Here is a 25,620-nt window from a genome sequence, read left to right as displayed (position 1 = left end):
CTACACATTGTAGATTGATAGTTTTTGTGATTTAACATATGGTCTGAAGAATTATAAATTCTTTTTTATATATCTTATTTAAAATTCTGTCCTTTATAGTACCAGGTTTTTTTTTGTTCTGTTTTTTTATTTTTCTTAAGTTGGAAACGGGGAGTCAGTTAGACAGACTCCTGCATGCGCCTGACCGGGATCCACTCGGCATGCCCACCAGGGGACGATGCTCTGCCCCTCTGGGGCGTCGCTCTGCCGCAATCAGAGCCATTCTAGTGCCTGAGGCAGAGGCCACAGAGCCATCCTCAGCACCCAGGCAAACTTTGCTCCAATGGAGCTTCGGCTGTGGGAGGGGAAAAGACAGAGAGGAAGGAGAGGAGGAGGGGTGGAGAAGCAGATGGGTGCTTCTCCTGTGTGCCCTGGCCGGGAATCGTACCCGGGACTCCTACACGCCAGGCCGAAACTCTACCACTGAGCCAACCGGCCAGGGCCTATAGTACCAGATTTAATATATATATATTTTCCCTCCTGGATATCCTTTTATTTGGACTTTCTGTGTAATATAGAATCGCAGATATTTCAATATATGTGGTCAATTCTCCTCTGTTAAGCTTATATGTATTTTTTTCTTTGTTTTTATTTATTTTTTTAATGATTTGAGAGAGAGAGAGGAAAGGAAAGAGAGAGAAAGAGAGAAAGATTAATTTGTTGTTTCACTTATTTATATATTCATTGGTTACTTCTTGTATGTGCCCTGACCGAGGATCAAACCCACAACCTTGGCGTATGGGATGACACTCTAACCAACTGAGCTACACTGTCAGAGCCAGCTTATACATATTAATCTCTTACATTCCAGTTCTTTTTAAAGAGTTTTTTTTGGGTTTTTTTGTTTGTTTGTTTTCTTTTTTTACAGGGACAGAGAGAGAGTCAGAGAGGGATAGATAGGGACAGACAGACAGGTACTGAGAGAGAGATGAGAAGCATTAATCATCAGTTTTTCGTTGTGACACTTTAGTTGTTCATTGATTGCTTTCTCATATGTGCCTTGACCATGGGCCTTCAGCAGACCAAGTAACCCCTTGCTTGAGCCAGCGACCTTGGGTCCAAGCTGGTGAGCTTTTTGCTCAAACCAAATGAGCCTGCGCTCAAGCTGGTGACCTCGGGATCTCAAACGTGTGTCCTCCTCATCCCAGTCCGACGCCTATCCACTGTGCCACCGCCTGGTCAGGCTCCAGTTTTGATGCCCTTAATTTATTTATATATGATTTTGGTTTTAGGTTGGCTATGATCTGAGTAAAGAAGCTGCCAGAAGGTGCTATGATAAATCTGGCCTGGGACCAAATGATATTGATGTAATAGAACTTCATGATTGCTTTTCTTGCAACGAGCTCCTTACTTATGAAGCCTTGAGACTCTGTCCAGAAGGTAGTATCTTTCATGAGATGAGTATTAACTTAGTTTCTCTGAGAAAATTTTATTTTTACCATTAAACAAAAGTATTTGTTAATTGATTTTCCCTTCATGTTGGCTCTGCCACATTGTACAAAGGAATTGTAAGCTATCTTGATACTGGACTTTTTAGAACTTGTAGTCTTGGACAATACCAACACCAAGATAACAGTGTACAAATAATTTGTGCTATGTAAATGAAGGGTACTTACAATGTTCTGTTAAGTGGAAAAAAATATATAATTCAATGTGGAAGTCCCAGGTTTGATTCCCGGCCAGGGCACACATCAGAAGCGCCCATCTGCTTTTCTACCCTTACCCTTCTCCTTTCTCTCTATCTCTCTCTTCCCCTCCCACAGCCAAGGTTCCATTGGAGCAAAGTTGGCCCCAGGCACTGAGGATGGCTCCATGGCCTCTGTCTCAGGTGCTAGAATGGTCCAGTTGCAATGGAGCAACAGCCCAGATGAGCAGGGCATCGCCCCTGGTGGACATGCCAGGTGGATCCCAGACGGGCGCATGTGGGAGTCTGTATTTGCCTCTCTGCTTCTCACTTCAGAAAAAAAAAATTACTGTTCAAATACATTTGAAAGAAAAACTATTTCAAATGTGTTTGAATAAAGATATACAGAAAGGAAAAAGGAAAAACTAGTTTGTGGAATCTGGAGCATTCTTTTTTTTTTTTTCATTTCTAATGTGGTTGTATCATTTTTCACTACTTCCTGCAGTATATGAGAGTATTAGTTGTTTCACATCCTTACCAATTCTTGATAGGATCAGTTTTTTGTTTTTTTAAAGATTTTATTTATTGATTTAGAAGTATCAAATCATAGTTGCTTCACTTTAGTTGTTCATTGCTTGTCATATGGCAAGCCCAGGGTTTTGAACCAGGGACATCAGCATTCCATAACGACTCTCTTATCCACTGTGCCACCACAGGCAAGTGGCATCAGTTTTTTTATGTGTCTTATTTTCATTTTAATTTGCATGTCTCTGATGACTAATGGTGTTAGCATCTTTTCATGTGCATATTGGTCATTCATATATCTTTTTTTTTTTAAGATTTTAGTTATTAATTTTTTTTTTGTATTTTTCAAAAGCTGGAAACGGGAGGCAGTCAGACAGACTCCCGCATGCGCCCGACTGGGATCCACCCGGCACGCCCAACAGGGGGCAATGCTCTGCCCATCTGGGGTGTCACTCTGCCGCAATCAGAGCCATTCTAGCACCTGAGGCAGAGGCCATGGAGCCATCCTCACTGCCTAGGCAAACTTTGCTCCAGTGGAACCTTGGCTGTGGGAGGGGAAGAGAGAGACAGAGAGAAAAGAGAGGGGGAGGGGTGGAGAAGCAGATGGGCGCCTCTCCTGTGTGCTCTGGCCGGGAATTGAACCTGGGACTCCTGCACGCCAGGCCGACGCTGTACCACTGAGCCAACCGGTCAGGGTAGTTATTAATATTTTAGAGAGAGGAGAGGAAAGAGAGAGAGAAAGGGGTTGGGGAGGAGCAGGAAGCATCTACTCGTAGTTGCTTCTCTTCTCATATGTGCCTTGACTGGACAAGCCCAGGGTTTCGAACTGGCGACCCTAGCATTCCAGGTTGATGTTTTATTCACTGTGCCACCACAGGTCAGACCATATATCTTCTTTTGTAAAAGTTCAGAACTTTTACCCTTTGATTATTAGGTTTTTTGCCTTCTTTATGGAATTGTAAGAATATATGAAAAAAATATATATATATTCTGGATACAAGTCATTTGTCTGATATGTGAATATTGTGATCATTTTCTCCCAGGCTGTGGCTTGCCTTTTTGTTTTAGTAATGGTATTGGTTAGTGGAATATTATTCAATCACAAAAAAGAATGAAAATCTTGCTATTTGTACCACATGGATGGACCTTGAGTGCATTATGCTAAGTGAAATAAGTTAGAGAAAGATAAATACCATATGATCTTCCTTATATGAGATCTCACTTTATGGAATCTGAAAAATAAAACCCCCCAAACCCAAGGTCATATATACACAGAACACATTGGTGGTTGTGAGGATCGATGGGTGGGGGTTGGGCAAAATGAATGAAGGGAGTCAAAGTGTACAACTTCCAGTTATAAAATAGGTCATGGGCGGTAATGTCCAACTACATTACGTGGTATACATAACAAAAATGGTTAACTACACAGCTATAGTTAATAATACTGTATTGTGTGTTTGAAAGCTGCTAAGCGTTTAAATCTTAAAAATTCTCATAAGAAAAATAAATTTTGTAAGTACCTTTGGTGATGGATGTTAGCTAGATTTACTGTGATTATTTCACAATATAGACAAATATGGAACTATTATGTTGTACACCTGAAACTAATATAATGTTACATGTTAATTATATCTTATAGATTTGAGAATAAAATTATGTAGATATATGTAAAATAATTAGAACAAGGCCTGATACAGAGCAAGTGCTTAAAAGCTTTAGCTGTCTCTGACAACCGTTATTATTGTTTGGAGATTTCACCTCTTGTTACTTTATTAGAAATTTTATCTGGAAAAATATGTACATGCAATATAGTGCATGCAATTTTGTTTGCTTCTTTGCCACCTGGAAAAATGTCATGAGAATTTATAGGAATGTCAGAATTGCTAAGCATATGATGTAATTATTTTCTTTTTAAAAAGCTTATTATATTTATGGCTTTGCAGTATTTTCAGCCATTTTCCTTTATTTCATAAAGTGTTCATTTATTTCCTGTCCCTTTTCCTCTTACTGTTTATTTAAAATATTTTTATAGTGAATCAGAGTACAGTTGAAAACATAGGGAAATGAATACATTTTGGCAAAACTATGAATTTTTAAAGCTGATATGATTAAGTTACAGTATTATATCCATTTCAATTCTTTTCTTTTGGTTCTCTGAATCTCTATTATATCTGTAGCTATTTTGGAGCCAGAGAGCTGTTAGGAATTAGTAAGTGCTTTGTTTCATGTAGGAGGTGTTCTGAAAATATAAGCCTTTATTGCTCAATATTTATTACCTAATTTTTAGATGTGTTTATATCAATTTGATGTTAGTTTGAGCTATTAAGACATGTTTGCTGTAAGAAATTTTTAACTATATGGAGGTTTAAAAAACATCATTTGTTCCAATGTTATTTTTAACATTTGTGAATGTATTTTTTCTCCTATAGGACAAGGTGGGAAACTGGTTGATAGAGGAGATAATACTTATGGAGGAAAATGGGTCATAAATCCTAGTGGTGGATTGATTTCAAAGGGACACCCACTTGGAGCTACAGGTAATACTGCACATATAACTCACACAGTTTTGTTATCATTTGGCATAAGTGTGAATAATTAGTCATTGATTTGAATGAAAGATTGGAATGAAAGATTGTATTCTCTGAACTTGGTAGCCAGTGCTTTAAATGATTGTTTAGCTACACTATTTTTTATTTTCCTTTAAGTACAATATACTTCAGTGATCTTGATTAATTGATGAGAAATTGAATTAGTAGACATTCTAAATTCAATAATTTATGTTTTTTAAAGTTTGATTATTTTCAGGTATGTGTACAACTTAACAAGATATTTCCAAATAGAGATCTGGCTAGACCTGTATGTGCCCTGACCAAGAATCAAACCGGCAACTTCTGAGCTTTGGGATGATGCTCTAACCAACTGAGCTATCAGGCCAGGGCAGAAACTTCCAAAATAAGTTAGCATTAAAATTCTGGGTCTTATTTTTTTATAGATAAGTTTTATATTTTCCATATTGTCTTATATATGAATTAAGTAAAATTTTTATAAATTCTCAGATACCAAAATAGAGATGTTAAAATTAATAGTGTATTCATTATAGCAGTTAATTTTTGTTTATTTCTGTTTATCACTAATTTTAGTAAGCTATAATTTATTAGAGAAAATAGATGTACATGGATAGATGGAGAGTTAGAGAGATAGCTAGTAAAATATGTGTACACACATAATTGGAATATAATGTGCTACCTTGCTATTTGTTTTTTGTCTTGTCTGTTCTTTGGTTCCTTTATCATGCTATCTTGTTACTAACTAGGCAATTTTTAGTATTTCATTTTCTCTCTTGTATTGGATTATTTCTTTTTCTTGTTCTTTAATAGTTACTCTAGGATTTACAATATGATCTTTAATTTATCATAGTCTACCTTCAAATAATAGTATACCACTTCACATATAGTGTAAGTGATTTTTACAACAGAATATTTTCATTAACCCCCCTCTTTTCCTTTGTGCTATTTTTTGTTTGTTTTTGAGAGAAAGAAAAGACAGAGAGACAGGAAGGGAGAGAGATGAGAAGCATCAACTTGTAGTTGTGGCATTTTAGTTGTTCATTCATTGCTTCTCATGTGTGCCTTGACCTGGGGGCTATAGCAGAGTGAGTGACCCCTTGCTCAAGCTAGCGACCTTGGGCTCAAGCCAGCAACTGTGAGATCATGTCAATGATCCCTGCTCAAGCTGGCAACCCTGCACTCAAGCTGGTGAGCCCACGCTCAAGCTGATGACCTTGGGGTTTCAAACCTGATACCCCATCATCCCAGGCCAGTGCTCTATCCACTGCGCCCAGAGGCGGATTTAACTGCAGGGGCACCAAGGCAGATTTAACTGGGCTCCGACTTCTGAAGGGCCCCACAAAATCCCAACTTGACACTTTTTTCTAATGACCCCAAGTTTGGTTTCATATGTGCAGTTTTAACATTAATAGTACATAATATTTTTTATTGATTTAAAAATATGGTTAACATGTATTTTTATTTTCTCTGTCTCTCTCTCTCTTTTTTAAGGGGCCCAATGTTTTCTTTTGCGCCCGGGGCCTCAACCGACCTTAATCTGCCACTGACTGCACCATCACTGGTCAGGCTCCTTTGTGCTGTTATTGACATACATGTACTTTTAATTTTTTTTCTGATACATGTACTTCTAAATATATCATGTACTCTACAACATACTATTATTATTATTGCTTTAAGCAATCTAATCTCTCAGAGAAATCTAAAAATGAAGAGAATGAGAATGATGTCACCGGGAGTGGCAAAAGAACAGCATCTGAAAATCCTCTCCTGTGTAAAGTACCAAGAACACTGGCAAAAATTGTCAAGATGAGCTTTTTCCAGAACTATGGAAATTAACAAAGGCTTAAAACAATCTAGGTGAATATTTATTAAAAACAAATAGCTGAAAAAAAATCTAAAATACAGTAAAACAAATAGCTGAATCTGTAAGAACAGCAAGCTTTGTGGCCCTCTGAACTTGTTCTAATACTACCTGCCTTTTTCCAGCTCCATTCTTAAAAGTAAACAATAAGAAAACAAAATAATTAAAAAATAGCAAAGACCCAAGTAGACACCTCATATATAGATGGCAAATAAGTATACAGAAAAATTCTCAACATCATAGAGGGTTGTGAATTAAAACAGCAATGAGCTACCACTGTACCCCTATTACAGTGTCTGTCTAAATACCAACTGCTGACAACACCAAATGCTGGCAGTTTCTGACAAAGCCAAGTGTTCTCCTGTCATATGATTCAGCAGTTATGTTCTTTGACATTTTACATAAAAGAGTTTAAGTCTATGTCCACATAAAACCTACACATGGAACCTGACCAGGCGGTGGCGCAGTGGATAGAACGTCGGACTGGGACATGGAGGACCCAGGTTCAAGACCCCGAGGTCACCAGCTTGAGTGCGGGCTCATCTGGTTTGAGCAAAGCTTACCAGCTTGGACCCAAGGTCTCTGGCTTCAGCAAGGGGCTATTCAGTCTGCTGTAGGCCCATGGTCAAGGCACATATGAGAAAGCAATCAATGAACAACTAAGATGTCGCAACAAAAAACTAATGATTAATGCTTCTCATCTCTCTTCGTTCCTATCTGTCTGTTCCTATCTCTGACTCTCTCTCTCTGTCTCTCTGTAAAAAACAACAACAAAAAAACCCCAAAAAAAACCTACACATGGATATTTATAGCAGCTTTATTCATAATTGCCAAAACTTGGAGGCAACCAAAATATCCTTTCGTAGGTGAATGAACGAATTGTTGTTGTACGTACATCCAGACAATAGAATATTATTCAGCACTAAAACAATATAAGTGACAAGGCAGCAGAAAAAGGACTTTAATAGTTTAATAGAGCCTGACCAGACAGTGGCGCAGTGGATAGAGCATTGGACTGGGACACAGAAGACCCAGCTATCAAGTGATGAAAAAACAGGGAGAGGTTACCTAGATGTATTGTGATGATCATTTCTCATATATATACAGATACTGACTCACTGTTTTGTATTCCTGAAACTAATATGTTGTATATCATTTATATTTGAATTAAAAATTAAAAAAAAGACATGAAGAAACCTTAAGTGCATATTTCTCAGTGAAAATAACCAAACTGAAAAGGTTATATACTGTGTCATTTCAACTAGATGACATTCTAGAATAGGCAAAAATATGGAAACAGTAAGGAGATCAGGGATTAGAGGAGAGGGAGGGATGAATAGGCAGAGGATTTTTAGGGCAATGAAACTGCGATGAATAATGCGATAAACTATAATGTTTTCTATATGTTACACATAGAATGTACAACACCAAGAGTCAACCCTAATGTAAACTGTGGACTTCAGGTGGGAAGGATGTGTCATTACAGGTTCCTCAATTGTCATAAGTTTAGCCATCTTGGGTGTGATGTTGGTAATGGGGGAAGCTATGCATGTGCTGGAGAAAGGACTATGTGAGACCTCTCTGTACTTTCCATTAAATTTTTCTATGGACCTAAAATTGGTCTAAAAAATTAATTGTGTTTTTAGAAGAAGTCGGTCTCTATTAACATATTTATGTTAGATGATAAGTCATGGAAGAGAGGAAAATGAAAATAATTTGGCTAATATATACAAAGATATTTATGTCAAAGGAAAGAAGATAGTCCTATTAAACTATTTTTTTGTGTGTGACAGAGACAGAGAGTCAGAGAGAGGGACAGAATGGGACAGATAGATAGGAAGGGAGAGAGATGAGAAGCATCAGTTCTTCATTGCAGCACTTTAGTTCAGTTGTTCACTGATTGCTTTCTCATATGTGCCTTGACCGGGCTACAGCAGACTGAGTGACCCCTTGATCTAGCCAGCGACCTTGGGCTCAAGCTGGTGACCTCGGGGTCTAGAACCTGGGTCCTCTGAGTCCCAGTCCGATGCTCTATCCACTGCGCCACTGCCTGGTCAGGCTCTATTAAACTATTAAAGTCCTTTTTCTGCTGCCTTGTCACTTATAATAAAGTCTTGATTTCTGAAACTTGTAGATAGTTATACTCGGTATTTATAATTCCTTCTTCTACTACTCATTCCTTATTTCTTTTTAAAATGTTTATTTATTGATTTCAGAAAGAGAGAGAAAGAAACATTGATTCATAGTCCCCCTTCTCCATGCATTCTTTGGTTGATACTTGTGTGTGCCATGAATGGGAATTGGACCCACAGCCTTGGCCTATGGGGATGATGCTTTAGCCAACTGAACTATCCAGCCAGGGCCACCCATTCCTTATTTTCTTTGCCTGTAGCAGGTACTTATTCATAGTTCCGTATTTGGTGGTATGATGCAAACCTTCCTTCCTGAACAGTCGGTGCCATCAGCAGTCCTGCTTCTGGGTTTTGTATAGGTTTTGCTAACCTTTACTATAAGATGTGGGAGATCCTCTTGTGCATGTAGGGTCTCTGAACCACATATTTGGAGTTCCCATTACATAGGTATTAAATTTGGTTATTTTCTCTTGCTTAAAAAAAAAAAAAAGAAAGACATGGGAATATAAGAGACACTCACTAGTATCTTTTGGGTCCACGCTGATCCTTTTTGTCCTCATTATGTAGTGGCCACCCAGTATTCTCATGGTAATCAAGGTCAATCACTCCAGTCAGTTCATCCCCTCCTTTGCTTGTTCTGCATAATGAGGAGCCCAAAGAGGCCAGGTCATAGTTTCTGATTCTAGTTCAGTGGTACCATTGTTGTGGGTAAGACCTGTAAACCAGCAGAGGCTAAAGTTTCAGGAATGGCAGGTAAATTTTAGCTAGTGGTTCTGTAGGTATAATAGTGAGAGGAGCCAGTCCCTTTCCTGTCCTTTGATTCCCAGGAGACTTGCATATACTGACTGTGGGGAAACAGCATTATGGATTCAGAGCATGTTCCTGTTCTGGGTGATATTACCCTAGCCTCGCAAAGTGTTGCTAGCACCCTTGTGGAGTCTTCAAAAGGCCTTTATGTTATTCCATCAGCTCAACTGTTTCAGGCGATAGAATACATGTTAAGTGAATGCTGTAAGCAGGAGTCCATTTCTGCATTTCATTTATTGAGGCTAAATAAGCTGCTTAATCAGAGGAAATACTGTATGGAATACTATATTAGCAAATAAAGGATAAAACCCTAGGGGAGCCTGACCTGTGATGGCGCAGTGGATTAAGCATCGACCTAGAATGCTGAGGTTGCTGGTTCAAAACTCTGGGCTTGCCCTGTCAAGGCACATATGGGAGTTGATACTTCCTGCTCCTCCCCCCCTAACCTCTCTCTCTCTCTCTCTTTCTCATCTCTAAAATGAATAAATAAATAAATAATTTTAAAAACCCTAGGGGATATAAAAATTAAAGATATAGATAGAGAAAAAGAGATGTTCAAGAATTATGAGAAGAGCCTGACCAGGCGGTGGCACAGTGGATAGAGCGTTGGACTGGGATGCGGAGAACCTAGGTTCGAGACCCTGAGGTCACCAGCTTGAGCACGGGGCTCATCTGGTTTGAGCAGGGCTCACCAGCTTGAACCCAAGGTCGCAGGCTTAAGCAAGGGGTCACTCGGTCTGCTGAAGGCCCATGGTCAAAGGACATGCGAGAAAGCAATCAATGAACAACTAAGGTGTTGCAACGAAAAACTAATGGTTTGATGCTTCTCATCTCTCTCCATTCCTGTCTGTCTGTCCCTATCTATCCCTCTCTCTGACTCTCTCTGTCTCTGTAAAAAAAGAGAGAGAGAATTCTAGGAAGAAATGGTCAGTTATCTAGGGTAGGAGACTGTTTCAAAAGAGATCAGGCCAGAAAAATTAGCTGAGTAAAGAGTGAGAGGTGGCTTTTGGATTTGGCTATTATGAAGTCATAATTAGCATATTGGCAATCTTGGAGCAATTTTAGCCAAATGTTTTGCATGGAAGCACATGGGAGTTTGGACATAATTAGAAATGAGAAAGTAGCGTCAATGTTGCAGATAAACTTCTAGGAGTAGTGGCTGTGATTGGAAAGCGATATGTGGGGGTGGCACCTCAACTGCAGGTATGTGTTCTGTTGAATGAAGCCTTGGGTCTGATCTTAGACTTTTCATTGTATATACTGTAGCTTTGTGATCCTTGCTTTTTTTTTAATTTGTAAAATAGGAAGAAAATCTACTTAGTAGGATTGTTGTGTGGATTAAATTAGGAAATACATGTATGTAAAGTGTATAGCAGAGTCCCAAAACAGAGTGAGAACTGAGTAATTACCAGCACTCTCCGGATGCCATTATATTTGCTGCTGGTGCTTCAGCCCTGTTTTGTTTCACAGTATGAAAAATAATTTATAACCATTTCAGGAAAAGAACATTCTTTAATTTGTAGAGAAAATAATTTTCCTTCTGGCATGACAGCTGCACGGCATCTATATCTCCACGGAAATATTGTGCCCAGTGCTACACAGACATTATTTTTGAACTATTTTTCTGCCTTTGGTAAAGAGACTAAACTGTTCCCTTTATCCATCAAAAGACTTAGGTCATACTTCAGTGTTGATTTTGTTGCTAATGGGACATAGGGAAGTCAGGGGATAGTAAATAATTCTATGGTATGGTCACTGAGGCCCTGACACATTATGTTTGGGTTTGAGGACCGTGATTTACACATTCCTTTCAGACAGCTTCCTTGCTCTCATACAGGACACTTCTGTTTCTGGAGATGAATGTGACATTTCAGTTAGTTGCTTTCATTGACATACAATTTTTTTTCTTCTCTGAAAGCACATTTGTATGATAATTGGCTTGTTTGCCATTCTGAGATATTTGTCTCCTGCCACCCACCAAAATACTCAGAAATAATGTTTGGTAGTAACAAGATAATTTTTCATATTCATATTCTTTCTTAAAATTGAGGTATATAATTTTCTTATGATAAAATGCAGTTACATGATAAAATTACAGTCTTCTACACAGTTGTTTGTAACATTATTTATAATAGCCAAAAGGTGGGAAAAACCCAGGTGTCTGTCAATCAGCTGATGCACGGGCAAACAAAAATGTGGTATATTCATAAAATGGAATATTCTTCGGCCATAAAAGAAATGAAGGATTCATCTATGCTACACATAGATGAACCTTGAAAACATTTTGCTAAGTGAAAAAAGTAGTCAGAAAAGACCACATCTATGATTCTATTTATATGAAATGTCCAGAATAGGTAAATCTATAAAAACAGAAAGTGGATTAGTAGTTGCTTAGGACTGGGGGAGGTGAGAGAGTGATAGCTAAAGAGTTGGATTTCTTTCTGAGATAATAAATACGTTCTCAAATAGATTATGGTTATGATTGCACATATCTGGGAATATACTAAAAGCCATTTAATTGTAAACTTTAATTGGATGACTGGTTTTGACAGTTGTATACATCTATGTCATTACCAGCTAAAACAAGGTATACATTTCCATCACTCCAGAAAGTTCCATTGTGTCTATTTCCACTAAATCCCCTGGCTTCTCTCAAATACTTCCATTATCCAACCCCTGTCCTCTAACCAGGCTAAGACTTTTTTACTTCTCTCATCATAAGATTAGTTTGACTGATCCTAGAACTTCATATAAATGGAATCATATAATGTATATATACTCTTTTTGCGTCTGGCTTCTTTCACTCAGTGAAATGTCTGTTAAGATTCATCCAAATTTTTTCTTATATTCAGAGTCCATTCTTTTTTATTGTTAAGTAATATTCCATTTTTAAAATTATACCAGTTTGTTTATCCGTTCTCCTATTTATGGACATTTGAGTTCTTTCCTGTTTGGGGCTGTCATAATGCCACTACGAACATTTTTGTACAAGTCTATTTGTGGGCATACTTTTGCGTTTCTCTTGGGTTAATCAGTCAAAGTGGACTTGCTGGGTCATAGGGCAGATGTATGTTTAACTTTATAAGAATCTACTAAATTGTTCTCCAAATGTTATCATAATGCTTTTTGATATCATAGCTGGATGACAAATTTTAATATTTACCAAGTCTTTCTCTTCTTCCTTACCCTTAGTTCTATTCTTCAGCGTCAACCCCTTTTAATGTCTCTTATATTTTTCTAAAATTATTATGCTTATACAAATATATATGTGTATATGTATTTATATAATTCTTCTATATTTATATGTATGCATATGTGTATATTTATCACATTGTAGATTGCTTTTATAACTTACATCTAATAACATGATTATATTATCACAAATTCTTTATTCTTCTTAATGGTTGGGTAGTACTCTCTTTGTAAGAAATTTACCTAGTTATTCACTTATTGGTAGACAGATTCTGTACAGTCTATTATTACAGAGAATGCTGCAGCAAGTATCCTTGTGTCATTGCAAATTTTTGCAAGTATACCCGTAGGATAAATTCCAAACAGTGGACTCACTATGTCAAAAGTTAGTATGTATTTAATAATCAGTGGATATTGCCAAATTTTCTTCAAAAGAGTTTATACCAACGTGTATTCCCAGCAACAGAGTATGAGAATGCTTTTTTTTCTACAATATTGTCAACATTGGATTTTATTTTTATCAAATATAAATAATTTTGCCAATCTTGGCAGGTTATCCAGTTTATCTGGGGCACTGAAAGCTAACCTAAAACACCCCAGGAAAATGGCATTTATCCATTTTTTAAAAATACTTAAGAGAGACTTACCCCTCCATCTTTTGAAAACTCTTTCCAATATTTATTTGAGTCTATACTGTTGGTCAAATTTTCCTCTTCAGTCTTTGAGGGATAGTGTTTAGTGGTAGTATAGCATTTTAAGGGAAAAACTTACAAATTTTGATGATTAGATTGGTAGTCTGAATAAGGATGAAGAATAAATGGAGAGTAAATGTTTACTTGCTACATATTGTGATTTGGATATATTTCAAGTAAATCTGACACATGGCCATTAGCCGTAGCCCACGAAAGAATTCAGACTCCTGGAAAATATTTCAGAATGACAGCTCTGACTAGTTTAAATATTTTCTCCTGGTTGCTTGGATAACAAACAGCAATAGGATCTTAAGGGAATCGAGTGAGTTCTTCCAAAACATGCTGAGTTAATATGGGGTGGTGAGGGTGTAAAGTTCTCTTCTATAAATGGTATTAGTTAAACTGTAATATATATATATTACTACTTTGATGGGAATTCAGTTTTGGAGAATTAGCCTTAAAATTAAAGCTCTATGATATTAGTTTATGGTTTTAACTTGTTCAGATCTATGTGAAGAAAAACTTCTAGCTGCCATAGCAATACCCATAGTAAAAGATAGATTTAAACATTTGAGTTGAATATTCTTTTGTTCACTGTCAGTTTAAAAATGTGAAGTCCTTTTAGATTTTGCAGTTAGAAAGATCACATTAAACCTGAGTTTGTTTTTGTTTTCTGTTTTGCTTTGTAATGGTCATAATGACAAAAAATAAATTAGTATCCAGACGATATCATATTTTATTGCCGGTTTTCAAGTGTTTTCACATATATTGCTTAACACTTACTGAACAGTTAGTTGTTTAAAATGAATATATAGAATTTGATTTCAGCATGCTCTTTATTATCTGGTTTTTGAAACTGCATATGAATGTCTGCTGAAAGGCCATGAAAGCGCCTTTGAGATCAAGTTCCTCATGAGGTGGGGCTGCTTTGAAGTTTGAAGTTGGTTATTTAGTTTGGCCTTTTGTACCAATTCAGCCTGACATTTAGTACCTTTCCAGTATGGCTTCATCCTAGTTTTTGGTCCTAATCTTCCATTTTTCAGTTCGTGAAAGTATTGTGTGCCCACCTCATCTTAGGTGCTATAGGTAACTGGTTTTCAAATATGGGGTTTACTGCTGGGCTGATTAAGAATCTTCTGTACCTTTTAAATATATATATTCCTGCCCTTTGAAGTTCTGATTCCTAGGTCTGGTTTATCCTAAGGACTTACATATTTTTAAAGTTCCCCAAAGGCTTCTCAGGTACAACCAGGTCTGGGACCAGGGCTGTAATATACAAGATAGCCATTGCCCTCAGGAAGCACACGGAGGCAGAGAATGTAATAACAGATAATTATAATGCAGGGTGGAATATAACTGCCTTTAGGCAAAGTACAAATCAAAACTATAAAGGGAAGGAAAGGGGGAAGGGGAATAGCAGGGCTGAAAATTTATTAAATACTTGCCACATGCCAAGTTCTGTGCTAACATTTCTGCCTAGTTGGGTTTTGGGGGACAAGATGCAGAAAGAGGAAGCGTGTTTAAACTCAGCTGGGCTATGTGCTTTCACCAGGTGGGACAGGTTTAATGCCTTCTCACCTCTACGAACTCTGTCTTTTCTGTTTTCTCAACAATTACAAGAGCAGATACTTATAAAATGCTAAGTGCTAGATACTGTTCTCAGTATTTTTCATGTATAAATACATTTAGTTTTCATATCTGTCTTTATATTTCATAAAAGAGAAAAATAGAGGCAGAGTAACTTGCCCAAAGTCACCAAGCTAGAGAGTGGCAAAGCTACGATTCATACCCAGGCAGTGTATTTCTCTGTATTGATTTTAGAGAGAGGAGAGAGTGTGAGAAAGGTGGGTGGGGGGTGGGAGAGAAGCAGGAAGCATTGGCTCATATTTGCTTCTTGTATGTGCCTTGACCGGGCAAGCCCAGGGTTTCAAACCAGCGACCTCAGTGTTCCAGGTCGACACTCTGTCCACTGCGCCTTCACAGGTCCCAGGCAGTATATTTCTAGACGCTTTTTTTTTTTTTTTTTTTTTTTTTTTGTATTTTTCTGAAGCTGGAAACGGAGAGAGACAGTCAGACAGACTCCCGCATGCGCCCGACCAGGATCCACCCGGCACGCCCACCAGGGGGCGACGGTCTGCCCACCAGGGGGCGATGCTCTGCCCCTCCGGGGCATCACTCTTTTGCGACCAGAGCCACTCTAGCGCCTGGGGCAGAGGCCAAGGAGCCATCCCCAGCGCCGGGCCATCTTTGCTCCAATGGAGCCTCGCTGCGGGAGGGGAAGAGAGAGAGAGGAAGGAGAGGGGGAGGGGTGGAGAAGCAGATGGGTGCTTCTCCTGTGTGCCCTGGCTGGGAATCGAACCCGGGACCTCTGCACGCCAGGCCGACGCTCTACCACTGAGCCAACCGGCCAGGGCTTATTTCTAGACCTTTTTTGAGAGAGAGTAAGGAGAGAGAGAGAGAGAGAGAGAGAGAAGCATCAACTTGTTGTTCTACTTAGTTTGCCATTGATTGCTTCTTATATGTGCCCTGACCTCGGGCTCCAACCAGTGACCTTGGGGTGGAGCCGGCAACCCTGGTGCTCTGGGGCCGATGATTTATCCACTATGCCACCAGCCAGGGCAATTCTGTGTTTTGTTTTTTTTTTGTTTTTTTTTTTCATTTTTCTGAAGCTGGAAACAGGGAGAGACAGTCAGACAGACTCCCGCATGCGCCCGACCGGGATCCACCCGGCACGCCCACCAGGGGCGGTGCTCTGCCCCCCAGGGGGCGATGCTCTGCCCATCCTGGGCGTCGCCATATTGCGACCAGAGCCACTCTAGCGCCTGAGGCAGAGGCCACAGAGCCATGCCCAGCGCCCGGGCCATCTTTGCTCCAATGGAGCCTCGGCTGCGGGAGGGGAAGAGAGAGACAGAGAGGAAAGCGCGGCGGAGAGGTGGAGAAGCAAATGGGCGCTTCTCCTGTGTGCCCTGGCCGGGAATCGAACCCGGGTCCTCCGCACGCTAGGCCGACGCTCTACCGCTGAGCCAACCGGCCAGGGCCAATTCTGTGGTTTTTCATAGCACTTATTCATTATCTTTATCAACACTTTATATTATACTGTGAGTTCTTTATATCTTCAGGACTTAGTGGAGTGCTTTATTCATGTTTGAATGGTTTATTTTCAGTAGCAACTAGATTGTATATCTGTGTAACTGAGTTCTAGGCTAATTATTTTTCTATAAAAAGATTGACCATCTTGTTAGGAAATTTTTGCAGCAAGATGGTAGTAAAATGAAGTAATCAGGTTAAAAAACTTTTTTCCCTTTATAAGAGACTGTAAGAAGGACATTACTGTTTGAATATACTATGACAGGTTGCCTGTTCTATGCCCATCCACAATTTATAAATATATTCATGCTTGATAGCTTATATTTTTCCAAGCAGAAGAAAATTATGGTTTTCAGTTTAGTGCCAGAAGCTATCCAAGGAAGGAAAATTAAAAAGAAATCTCAAATAGTGGATTTCTGAGGCCAGCTTTTGACTTCTGCCCTTCACAGATCTAGGTTTTAGAAATACAAGAAACACCAGTTTATTATGTAGATAGACAACTAGAAAGATTGAATAATCAGTATGTTTTCTCACAGTTGTCTTTTGTCAGCAGCAAATAAATTACAAGGAAATGGGTTAATGTTTATTTTCTCCCTTCTTTTTGCCATATGTGAGTTAGGCAAATCATGAGTCGAGATTCATTACAGTATACCGCATCTTCTACAATATAGTTGTATGGTGCTATTGAAATTGTTGCAGAATCTGTAAATGCTTCTAGTATTTGTTTATATTCTCTTCCTTTCTCCCTCCTTCCCTCTACCCTTCTCTACCTGCTTCCCGCCCCTCTCCTCCTTTCTTGTCTTCCTTGCCTCCCCTTCTCCCTGTCTGCCTGCCTACCCTTCCTCCCCCATCTCCCTCTCTCTCCCCCCTCCCTTCTACCTCTCACTCCCATCTTAGCTGTCTTGAGCACTCTCTAGTCTCACTCACTGAACCTTCATTCCTTAGGCAGGCATGTGCCTTCCTTGCACATGCTCATTTCTCTTCATGAAGCATCTTTTCTTCTTTCTTTTCTTTTTTCTTTTTCCCTCCCTCCCTCCCTCCCTCTCTCTTTCTTTTCTTTCTTTTTTTCTTTCCTTGCCTAGCTAGCGCCTCTTTCATCATAGGATCTCAGTATAGATATTCATTCATCTGGTACTCATTTCCTGACCTACCAAGCTGTGAGAGGGATTCTTCCTCTGTATGCTTGCCTGTGGTAGCAAGATCAGACTGTATTGTAAATGCCTATATTTTTATATTTCAAGACTACTGGCTTCATGAGGGAAGACACCAAGCCACATCTTATTTATTGTTGGATCTTCTGAGCCTTGTGCAATGACCGGCACAAAATAAACATTCAATAAAAATTGTTGGATGGATGAGAAGATAAATATCTAATTGGTTCATTGCATTTTCCCCCCCTTGGATGGTGTCATAAGCATTTTTTAAAATTGTTAAAATATAACTTTATAAACATCATTTAAAATAATACTTTGTCATATAGCTCATAATTTATATAACCATTTCCCAGTTATTTCACTTCTAGATTATCTAGTTTTTTACCGTTATCACAGTGTGATGAACAGATAGCTTTGTTAAGCTTTCCCTATGCTTATGTAGGGGATGAAGAAACTACCTGCGACCCTCTGAGTTCTTTCAGCTGGTCTATTAATTAACTCTACATGCGACAGATTAACAAGAGAGAATGACCAGATTCAATTACAGGAATATGTATGGGAACCCTACATACATGAGAATCACAGATCCCACATATATGTGAGATTCGAAGACAGAAAGGGAAAATAAGATATAGGGTGGGGCAAAAGTTGGTTTGCAGGTAGTTGTATGTGAAACACAGGTTTATCCTTTTATTACTTATTAATTATTGTATTCTTTTCCATACAAACAACTGTAAACCTACTTTTGCCCCACTCTATATATATGTGACATTCCGAGCTAAGAAATGAGGTCAAGTGCTTTGGGGCTTAAGGCGGGAGGATTTCATTGTAGGATGATAAGAAGAGCAGATGTTTAGTAATTAGTAGTCTGCCCGGCCATATAGATAGGTAAAAAAAAATTATTTCTGGTGATAACTCTTACTATGGGCAAGGCCCCTAATTTAAATTCTTTAAAGGAGAGTAAAAATTTCTCATGAGCCTATAGGGTTTGTTTGTTTTTTTAAAAGCATTTTAATTTTATTTATTTATTTTGTTACAGAGACAGAGTCAGAGAGAGGGACAGATAGGAAGGGAGAGAGATGAAAAGCATCAACTCTTCGTTGTGGCACCTTAGTTATTCATTGATTGCTTTCTCATATGTGCCTTGACCAGGGGCGGGGGGAGGGGGGCTACAGCAGACTGAGCAACCCCCTTGCTCGAGCCAGCGACCCGATAGGGTTTTTTTTTTTCCCAATAGGGTTTTGATTACCTTTAGCCCAAAATAATTCACATGATAAAGTGGCACATTTTGGGGAGCATAACTCCTACACTTGATTATATGCATAAAATGAACTTTCAAGGCATTTTAAAGGCTCTTAATGATTTTGTACATTGCTTTCCAGAAAGGTTTACTGATTTGAATTCTCATCAATACTTTATTGTGGTGGCTGTCTTGTCAAAGGCTTCCCAGGATGATTAGTCCCTTTTTTAAACATCTCTACCAATTTGATTGGTTAAAAATGGTATCGTTCTGTTTGATTTGATCAAAGGGAGGTTGAATATTTTCTCAAATATTTATGAAGTATGTATATTTATTCTTTTGGGAATAAAACTGGTAGTATGTCCCCACTCGTGTGTAATAAAACCAGTTTTAATACTTTTTTGGCCTTACATACTTATTAACAGTTAAAGCTTTTAATATGGCAGATTTCTAGTCAAACCAATTGCCCCAAAGTTTGGATATATTCATCAAATCATTCACTTTGAACTTCCTAATTAATATTCAAAATGTTCCCAACTAAAAAAAATCATTACAGGCCCTGGCCGGTTGGCTCAGCGGTAGAGCGTCAGCCTAGCGTGCGGAGGACCCGGGTTCGATTCCCGGCCAGGGCACATAGGAGAAGCGCCCATTTGCTTCTCCACCCCTCCGCCGCGCCTTCCTCTCTGTCTCTCTCTTCCCCTCCCGCAGCCAAGGCTCCATTGGAGCAAAGATGGCCCGGGCGCTGGGGATGGCTCTGTGGCCTCTGCCCCAGGCGCTAGAGTGGCTCTGGTCGCAACATGGCGACACCCAGGAGGGTCGCAACATGGCGACGCCCAGGATGGGCAGAGCATCGCCCCCTGGTGGGCAGAGCGTCGCCCCTGGTGGGTGTGCCGGGTGGATCCCGGTCGGGCGCATGCGGGAGTCTGTCTGACTGTCTCCGTGTTTCCAGCTTCAGAAAAATGCAAAAAAAAAAAAAAATCATTACAGGTTGTGGAGTTTCCTATTTTAAGACAGTGTTTAAGATACATATTCTGTAAATATATAGACACTGCTTAGAAATAAAAAGTGGCATTTAAATTTCTTGAGGAGGTTGGAGTTTATATAGGACACTGTCACGGGTAGTCAGGAGTCAGGAGTTGTGATGGGGTGTGGATGGAAGAGTAGACATTGTAAGTAGACCTGGGAAGCTCTGCCTCTAGGAGGAGGAGACCAGTCTATCTTGATGAACATCTTTTCCTCTTCTTTAATTTTTAAAAATTGATTTTAGAGAAAAAGGTAGGGAGAGAGAGAGAAATATCTATTTGTTGTTCTACTTATTTATGCATTCATTGGTTGATTCTCGTATGTGCCCTGACTGGGATTAGACCCATAACTTTGGTGTGTCGGGATGACGCTCTAACCAACTGGATACAGCCAGGGCCTGACAGAACATTCTTAACTCAGCTATCCTCTAATAGCTGGTCTGGTAGAAAGACAAAACAAATGTAAACCAGGAGATTTGGGTTCTGAGCTCTACTCTGGAATTAGCCTACTTTGTGACCATTCACAAATTAATTTTACAGTTTCTCAGTGCTTACATGATTATCTTTTTAGCTCTAAAAATCTTTGATTTTGTTATCTAGAGGACAAAAGCTATTCTTGTAAATAACTATGTTTATTCTTTTTATTTTATATTTTTAAAATATTTTATTTATTGCCTGACCGGTGGTGGTGCAGTGGATAGAATGTTGACCTGGGATGCTGAGGTCTCAGGTTCGAAAGTCTGAGGTCCCTGGCTTGAGCGTGGGCTCATCTGGCTTAAGCGTAGGCTCAGAGTTTGAGTGCGGGGTTCCTGGCTTCGGCGTGTGATCATCAACATGATCCCATGGTGGGTAGCTTGAGCTCAAAGGTCGCTGGCTTGAGCCCAAGGTCACTGGCTCTGCTACAGCCTCCCCCCCCCAAGGCATGTATGAGAAGTAATAATTGAGCAACTAAAGTGGATGCTTGTCATCTCTTCCTGTTAGGGAGAATAATAGAAAAGTCTCCATACTAGCTAAATTATTTAGGGACAACGAACTTCAAAATACTAGATTATTTTCTTTTGATACATAAAAATGTTAAAATTAGTTAAATCATTTACAGTATATGCCATTTTGCCTTGGCTAGAGAACTTTATATTCAGTGTTTTCTCTTTCAGCCTAGCCAGAAAATGACAGGTTGGATAAATTTTAGAGTGCAGAGAATGTCTTAATCTTGCATGTTGCCTAAATACGGAGATTACTTAAGAGAAGAAAACTAGGTGCCAAAACCATTAGTGCTTTTAAGAGAAGTTATTTAAGTAACGTTATCTTGGCTTAATTAAAAGCTTTAATTAAAAGTCACAAATGTTGGCTAGCCCTTATCTGGCTTAAGAAAGCTAGCTGTTGGGGCAGCTTTTTTTAAAGCAACAGACTCTGACTGCTCTGTGTTTGATTTGTTAGGTCTGGCTCAGTGCGCTGAGCTCTGCTGGCAGCTGAGAGGGGAAGCCGGAAAAAGACAAGTTCCTGGTGCTAAGGTTGCTCTGCAGCATAATTTAGGCCTTGGAGGAGCTGCAGTTGTCACGATCTACAAGATGGGTTTTCCTGAAGCTGCCAGGTAAGTGTCATTCTGGTTTTTGTCTGGCAGTGAATCTTTTTGACTTTTCACAGCTGATGACGTTTTACATGTAACAAGTCTTAATTTTATTGTCTTAGTACTCAAAGAGTAAGTTTCTCATTACATTACTTTAACAGCATATCATTAAAACTTCAACATTGGCCATGAGCTTTAAACTTAACCTCCTTTGTTCAAAAAGGAGGCAGCACAATCAAAAGAGAGTACAGAACGAGAAGCCGGAGCTGGCTGGGTCCTGGTCTCAGCCTAGCCAACCGGAGTGATTTTAATTTAGGCAGGTCACTTTTTGGTTTCCATTCCCACAATTTGCTTTCTCCCCAGAGCTTCCCAGGTTTCCGAGGTTGTTTAGAGAAAGTCATCAAACATGCTGATGGGACTTCTGCAAATTTATTTCTTAATCCTGCTGCTAGAATCCTTTTTATTTGTCTGTTACTGATTTTCTTCCTGTCTGTGAATGCCTGTGCTCATCAGATCTCTAAGCACTTTTCCCCCAAAACCCTTCAGGTTCCCTCAACTAACATGCTCTTCTGAGAAGTGCTCCTCCATCCTAGAGGAAGAACGTGCCTCTTCCTTTCCAAGGCCCAGCTTTCCTCTTTGCATGCTTTTCTTTCCACCCACTTTCTGTAACTTTGTTGCACAAACGAAGTATACCCTCTCCCTTTTGAATCTTTCCATCTTTGCCTTTCCATTAATTCCTTTCCCTCTTGCAGCAAGCATGTTCAGGTCTTCTGTATTGTAAAAGGTCTGTTTTTTTGTCCTTACCTTTCATTATTTTTTTATGATGAGCTTTTTATATTGAGCCACCTTTGTTTTTCCATGCTGAAATTTACCGTCTAGTTTCTGACTTCCCACTGAGGTCAGTAAGGTCACCAATAACCTGATTATGAAATTGTGATGTCCTTGTCTTTATTTTTAGTACTTATTGTCTGCTGTAGCTTTCAACACTAATTGGATCCTTTTTATTTTCCTGAAATTCTTGGGAATTATTTATTCACACTGGTTCCACAAGGATATTCAACACAGTTCATTAACAGAGTCCATTATTCTGATATTTTGCAAGCTCTTGAGTGTATACTCTCTGACCCTTCAGCCTTTGTTGTTTGCCTGAAATACCATTTCTTTCTTTCTTTTGAAGTATCATTTCTGATGTGAAAATTCTTTCTTTTAAGGCCCATCACAGGTACCATCTTCCTTTAAATATCCACTTTATACCTCTTGGGTTCCTATCCAATTTTGGTTTAGTTACAGAATATCTAGTTTGTTTTTATCCCTTTTATTATATGAAATCCTTGAGGCCAAAAACTGATTCACCACACCCCTCTGAGGATCTCTCATAGTGGGTATATATGTTTATTGAATTAAATAAAAAGATGATAAGAAGTTGAATTTTGCTCTGGCTGGATAGCTCGGTTGGTTGGAGCAATGTCCTGAGAGGCAGAAGTTGCTGGTTTGATCCCCGGCCCAGGGCACGTATAGGAACAGTTGGATGTCCCTGTCTCTCTCTCCCTTCCTCTCTCTCTAAAATCAATAAAATATATTAAAAGTTAATATAAAAAGCCCTGGCCAGTTGCTTAGTGGTAGAGTGTTGTCCCAGGTTCAATTCCTTCCTGGTCAGGCCACACAGGAGAAGTGCCCATCTGCTTCTCCACCCTTCCCCCTCTCCTTTCTCTCTACCTCTCTCTTCCCCTCCCACAGCCAAGGCTCCACTGGAGCAAGATGGCCTGGGTGCTGAGGATGGCACCATAGCCTTGCCTCAGGCACTAAAATGGCTCCTGGTTGCAGCGGAGCAACGGCCCCAGATGGGTAGAGCATCGCCCCCTAGTGGGCTTGCCAGGTGGATCCAGGTTGGGGCACATGCAGGAGTCTATCTCTGCCTCCCCACTTCACTTAAGAAAAAAAAAATGAAGTTGAATTTTTAAGTTTCCTCCTAAATTTGACTTGCTGGTTCTACACTGTCCTCTGGAATTCCATCAGCTCATATCCTTAGTGAAAGCAAAACTATAAAGAGCTACCAAAGTCAGAATATTAGTGCAGCTCTTAAATTTGCTCAAAAAACATGGAATTCTCATAATTCTTTTAGTTTCAGGAGACTAAATTGAGATATAGAACTGTTCACAGTAACCACAGTTGATATTTCTGGGAAGAGAGAGGTCCAAAAAAACTCAGATAATATATTAATGACAAAAAATTTGTTTGAAATATTTAAAGATATTGATAGTTTTAGTGATAGAAACATAACTCCAGCAGCCAAAGTTGGGAAAACAATTCTAAGTCTGATGGTGCAAATACAGTTTTAAAATGAGATTATAGACCCTGGCTGATTGGTTCAGTAGTAGAGTGTTGGCCTGGCATGTGGAAATTCTGGGTTTGATTCCCAGCTAGGGCACACAGGAAAAGCGCCCATCTGCTTCTCCACCCTTCCTTCTCTCCTTTCTATCTCTCTCTTCCCCTCCTGCAGCCAAGGCTTTATTGGAGCAAAATTGGCCTGGGCACTGAGGATGGCTCCATAGTCTCTGCCTCAGGTGCTAGAATGGCTCTGGTTGCAACGGAGCAATGCCCAGATGGGCAGAGCATCGCCCCCTAGTGGGCATGCTGGGTGGGTCCTGGTCGTGTGCATGCAGGAATCTGTCTCTCTGCCTCCCTGCTTCTCACTTCAGAAAAATACAAAAAAAAAAAAAAAAAAAAAAAAAGATAAAATGAGATTGTGGTTTGGTTTTAACAAAGTAGCTTTAAGGTACCCATTTTACATAATCTGATTTGCTTGGTTTCTCATTTAGCTAACTCTGATGGAGCAACTGCGACATTTTTGGCCCAGAAGTATAGTCCTTTGACTATGTGGGGAAGACAGACGTACTTTTTATTAAAATGCTATAGAAGCCCAGAGGAAGAAATTATTTAAAGAATGTAAATTTGCCCTGGCCAGATAGCTGGTTAGAGCATAGTCCTGAAATGCAGAAGTTACCGGTTCAATTCCTGGTCAGGGCACGTACAGGAACAGCTCAATGTTCCTCTCTCTCTCTCTCTCTCTCTCTCTCTCTCTCTCTCCCCCCCCTCCCTTCCTCTCTCACTAAAATCAATAAATATAAAAAAAATAAAGAATGTAAGTTTGAAATGGGATGACTAAGATTGCCCAGCAGAAGGATAAAGGAAGGGCATTCTAGTCTTGTACAGGAATTTGAAATTAGGTAGAGAGATTTGAAAATACACAGAGGTTTAGTGAGTGGCTGTGCTGGGTGGTGGAGAGTAGACTCTTTTGGGTAGAGAGGCAAAGCAGTAGTGTGGAGGTAACAGTAGATTGGATCATGGTTTTGAAATGGCTCAAATGCTATGGTCAGGAGTTTGGAACTTATTCTACAGAATACTGTATATGTATTAACAAAAAAATCATGTGATTATATTGTGCATTAGGTAGATCAGTCTGGCATTATTTTGAGTTGAATGGGAGGAGACCAGAGGCCAGGGATCCTTAGGAGGGAGTGGTGGTGTGGGTAAGAAAAGTTAGTGCTGCAACAGGAACCATAAAAATGAAGAGGGAGAGGTCCTATTTAACAACTATGACTGGTTGCATTTAATTTATAGTTAAACTATTCTTTCCTTTAATTTAGACCAATTTTAATTATGTGAATTTACTTTGTATTATAACATACTATATTTTTTTCATATAATTGGAGCTTTTAGATACAGAGGATAGACTTTCATTCTGTAATCTGTTAAATAAAACTTATTCTTAAAACCCAACTTTTTTTTTCCATTTTAAATTAAGGTATAATTTACATACAGTAAAATTCACCTTTTTTGTGTGTGTACAGTTCTGCAAAATTTGACAAAACATATACCATAATCAAGATATCAGATGGTTTCATCATCCCCCCAAATTTCTCATTTACATTAGTAGCCAGCCTTTCTCCCTACACTTCACCCCCTGGCAACAACTTACCTGTTTTCAGCCCAAAAAGTTTTCCCTCTCTAGAATATCACACGAATAGAATCAAAAGACCTTTCTTTCACTTAACATATTACCTTTGAGATTCATCCATGTTATTGTGTGTATCAGTAAATTATTTCTTTT

General features: G+C 39.2%; 1 protein-coding gene across 1 annotated transcript in view; it reads left to right on the top strand.

Annotated features, from left to right (window-relative positions):
- SCP2 (sterol carrier protein 2) overlaps window positions 1-25,620 on the top strand; it is a 146,201-nt gene that overhangs the window by 77,642 nt on the left and 42,939 nt on the right. Inside the window, exons 10-12 of the mRNA XM_066269172.1 lie at window positions 1,272-1,419; window positions 4,618-4,725; window positions 21,380-21,533. Coding sequence (XP_066125269.1) covers window positions 1,272-1,419; window positions 4,618-4,725; window positions 21,380-21,533 — 410 coding nt within the window. The remainder of the gene's footprint in view (window positions 1-1,271; window positions 1,420-4,617; window positions 4,726-21,379; window positions 21,534-25,620) is intronic.

This window comes from Saccopteryx bilineata, chromosome 3 (genome assembly GCF_036850765.1).
Source record: "Saccopteryx bilineata isolate mSacBil1 chromosome 3, mSacBil1_pri_phased_curated, whole genome shotgun sequence".
NCBI classification, from domain to species: Eukaryota; Metazoa; Chordata; class Mammalia; order Chiroptera; family Emballonuridae; genus Saccopteryx; species Saccopteryx bilineata.
Note: the sequence above shows the minus strand (reverse complement) of the source record. Positions and strands in the feature narration are given on the sequence as shown.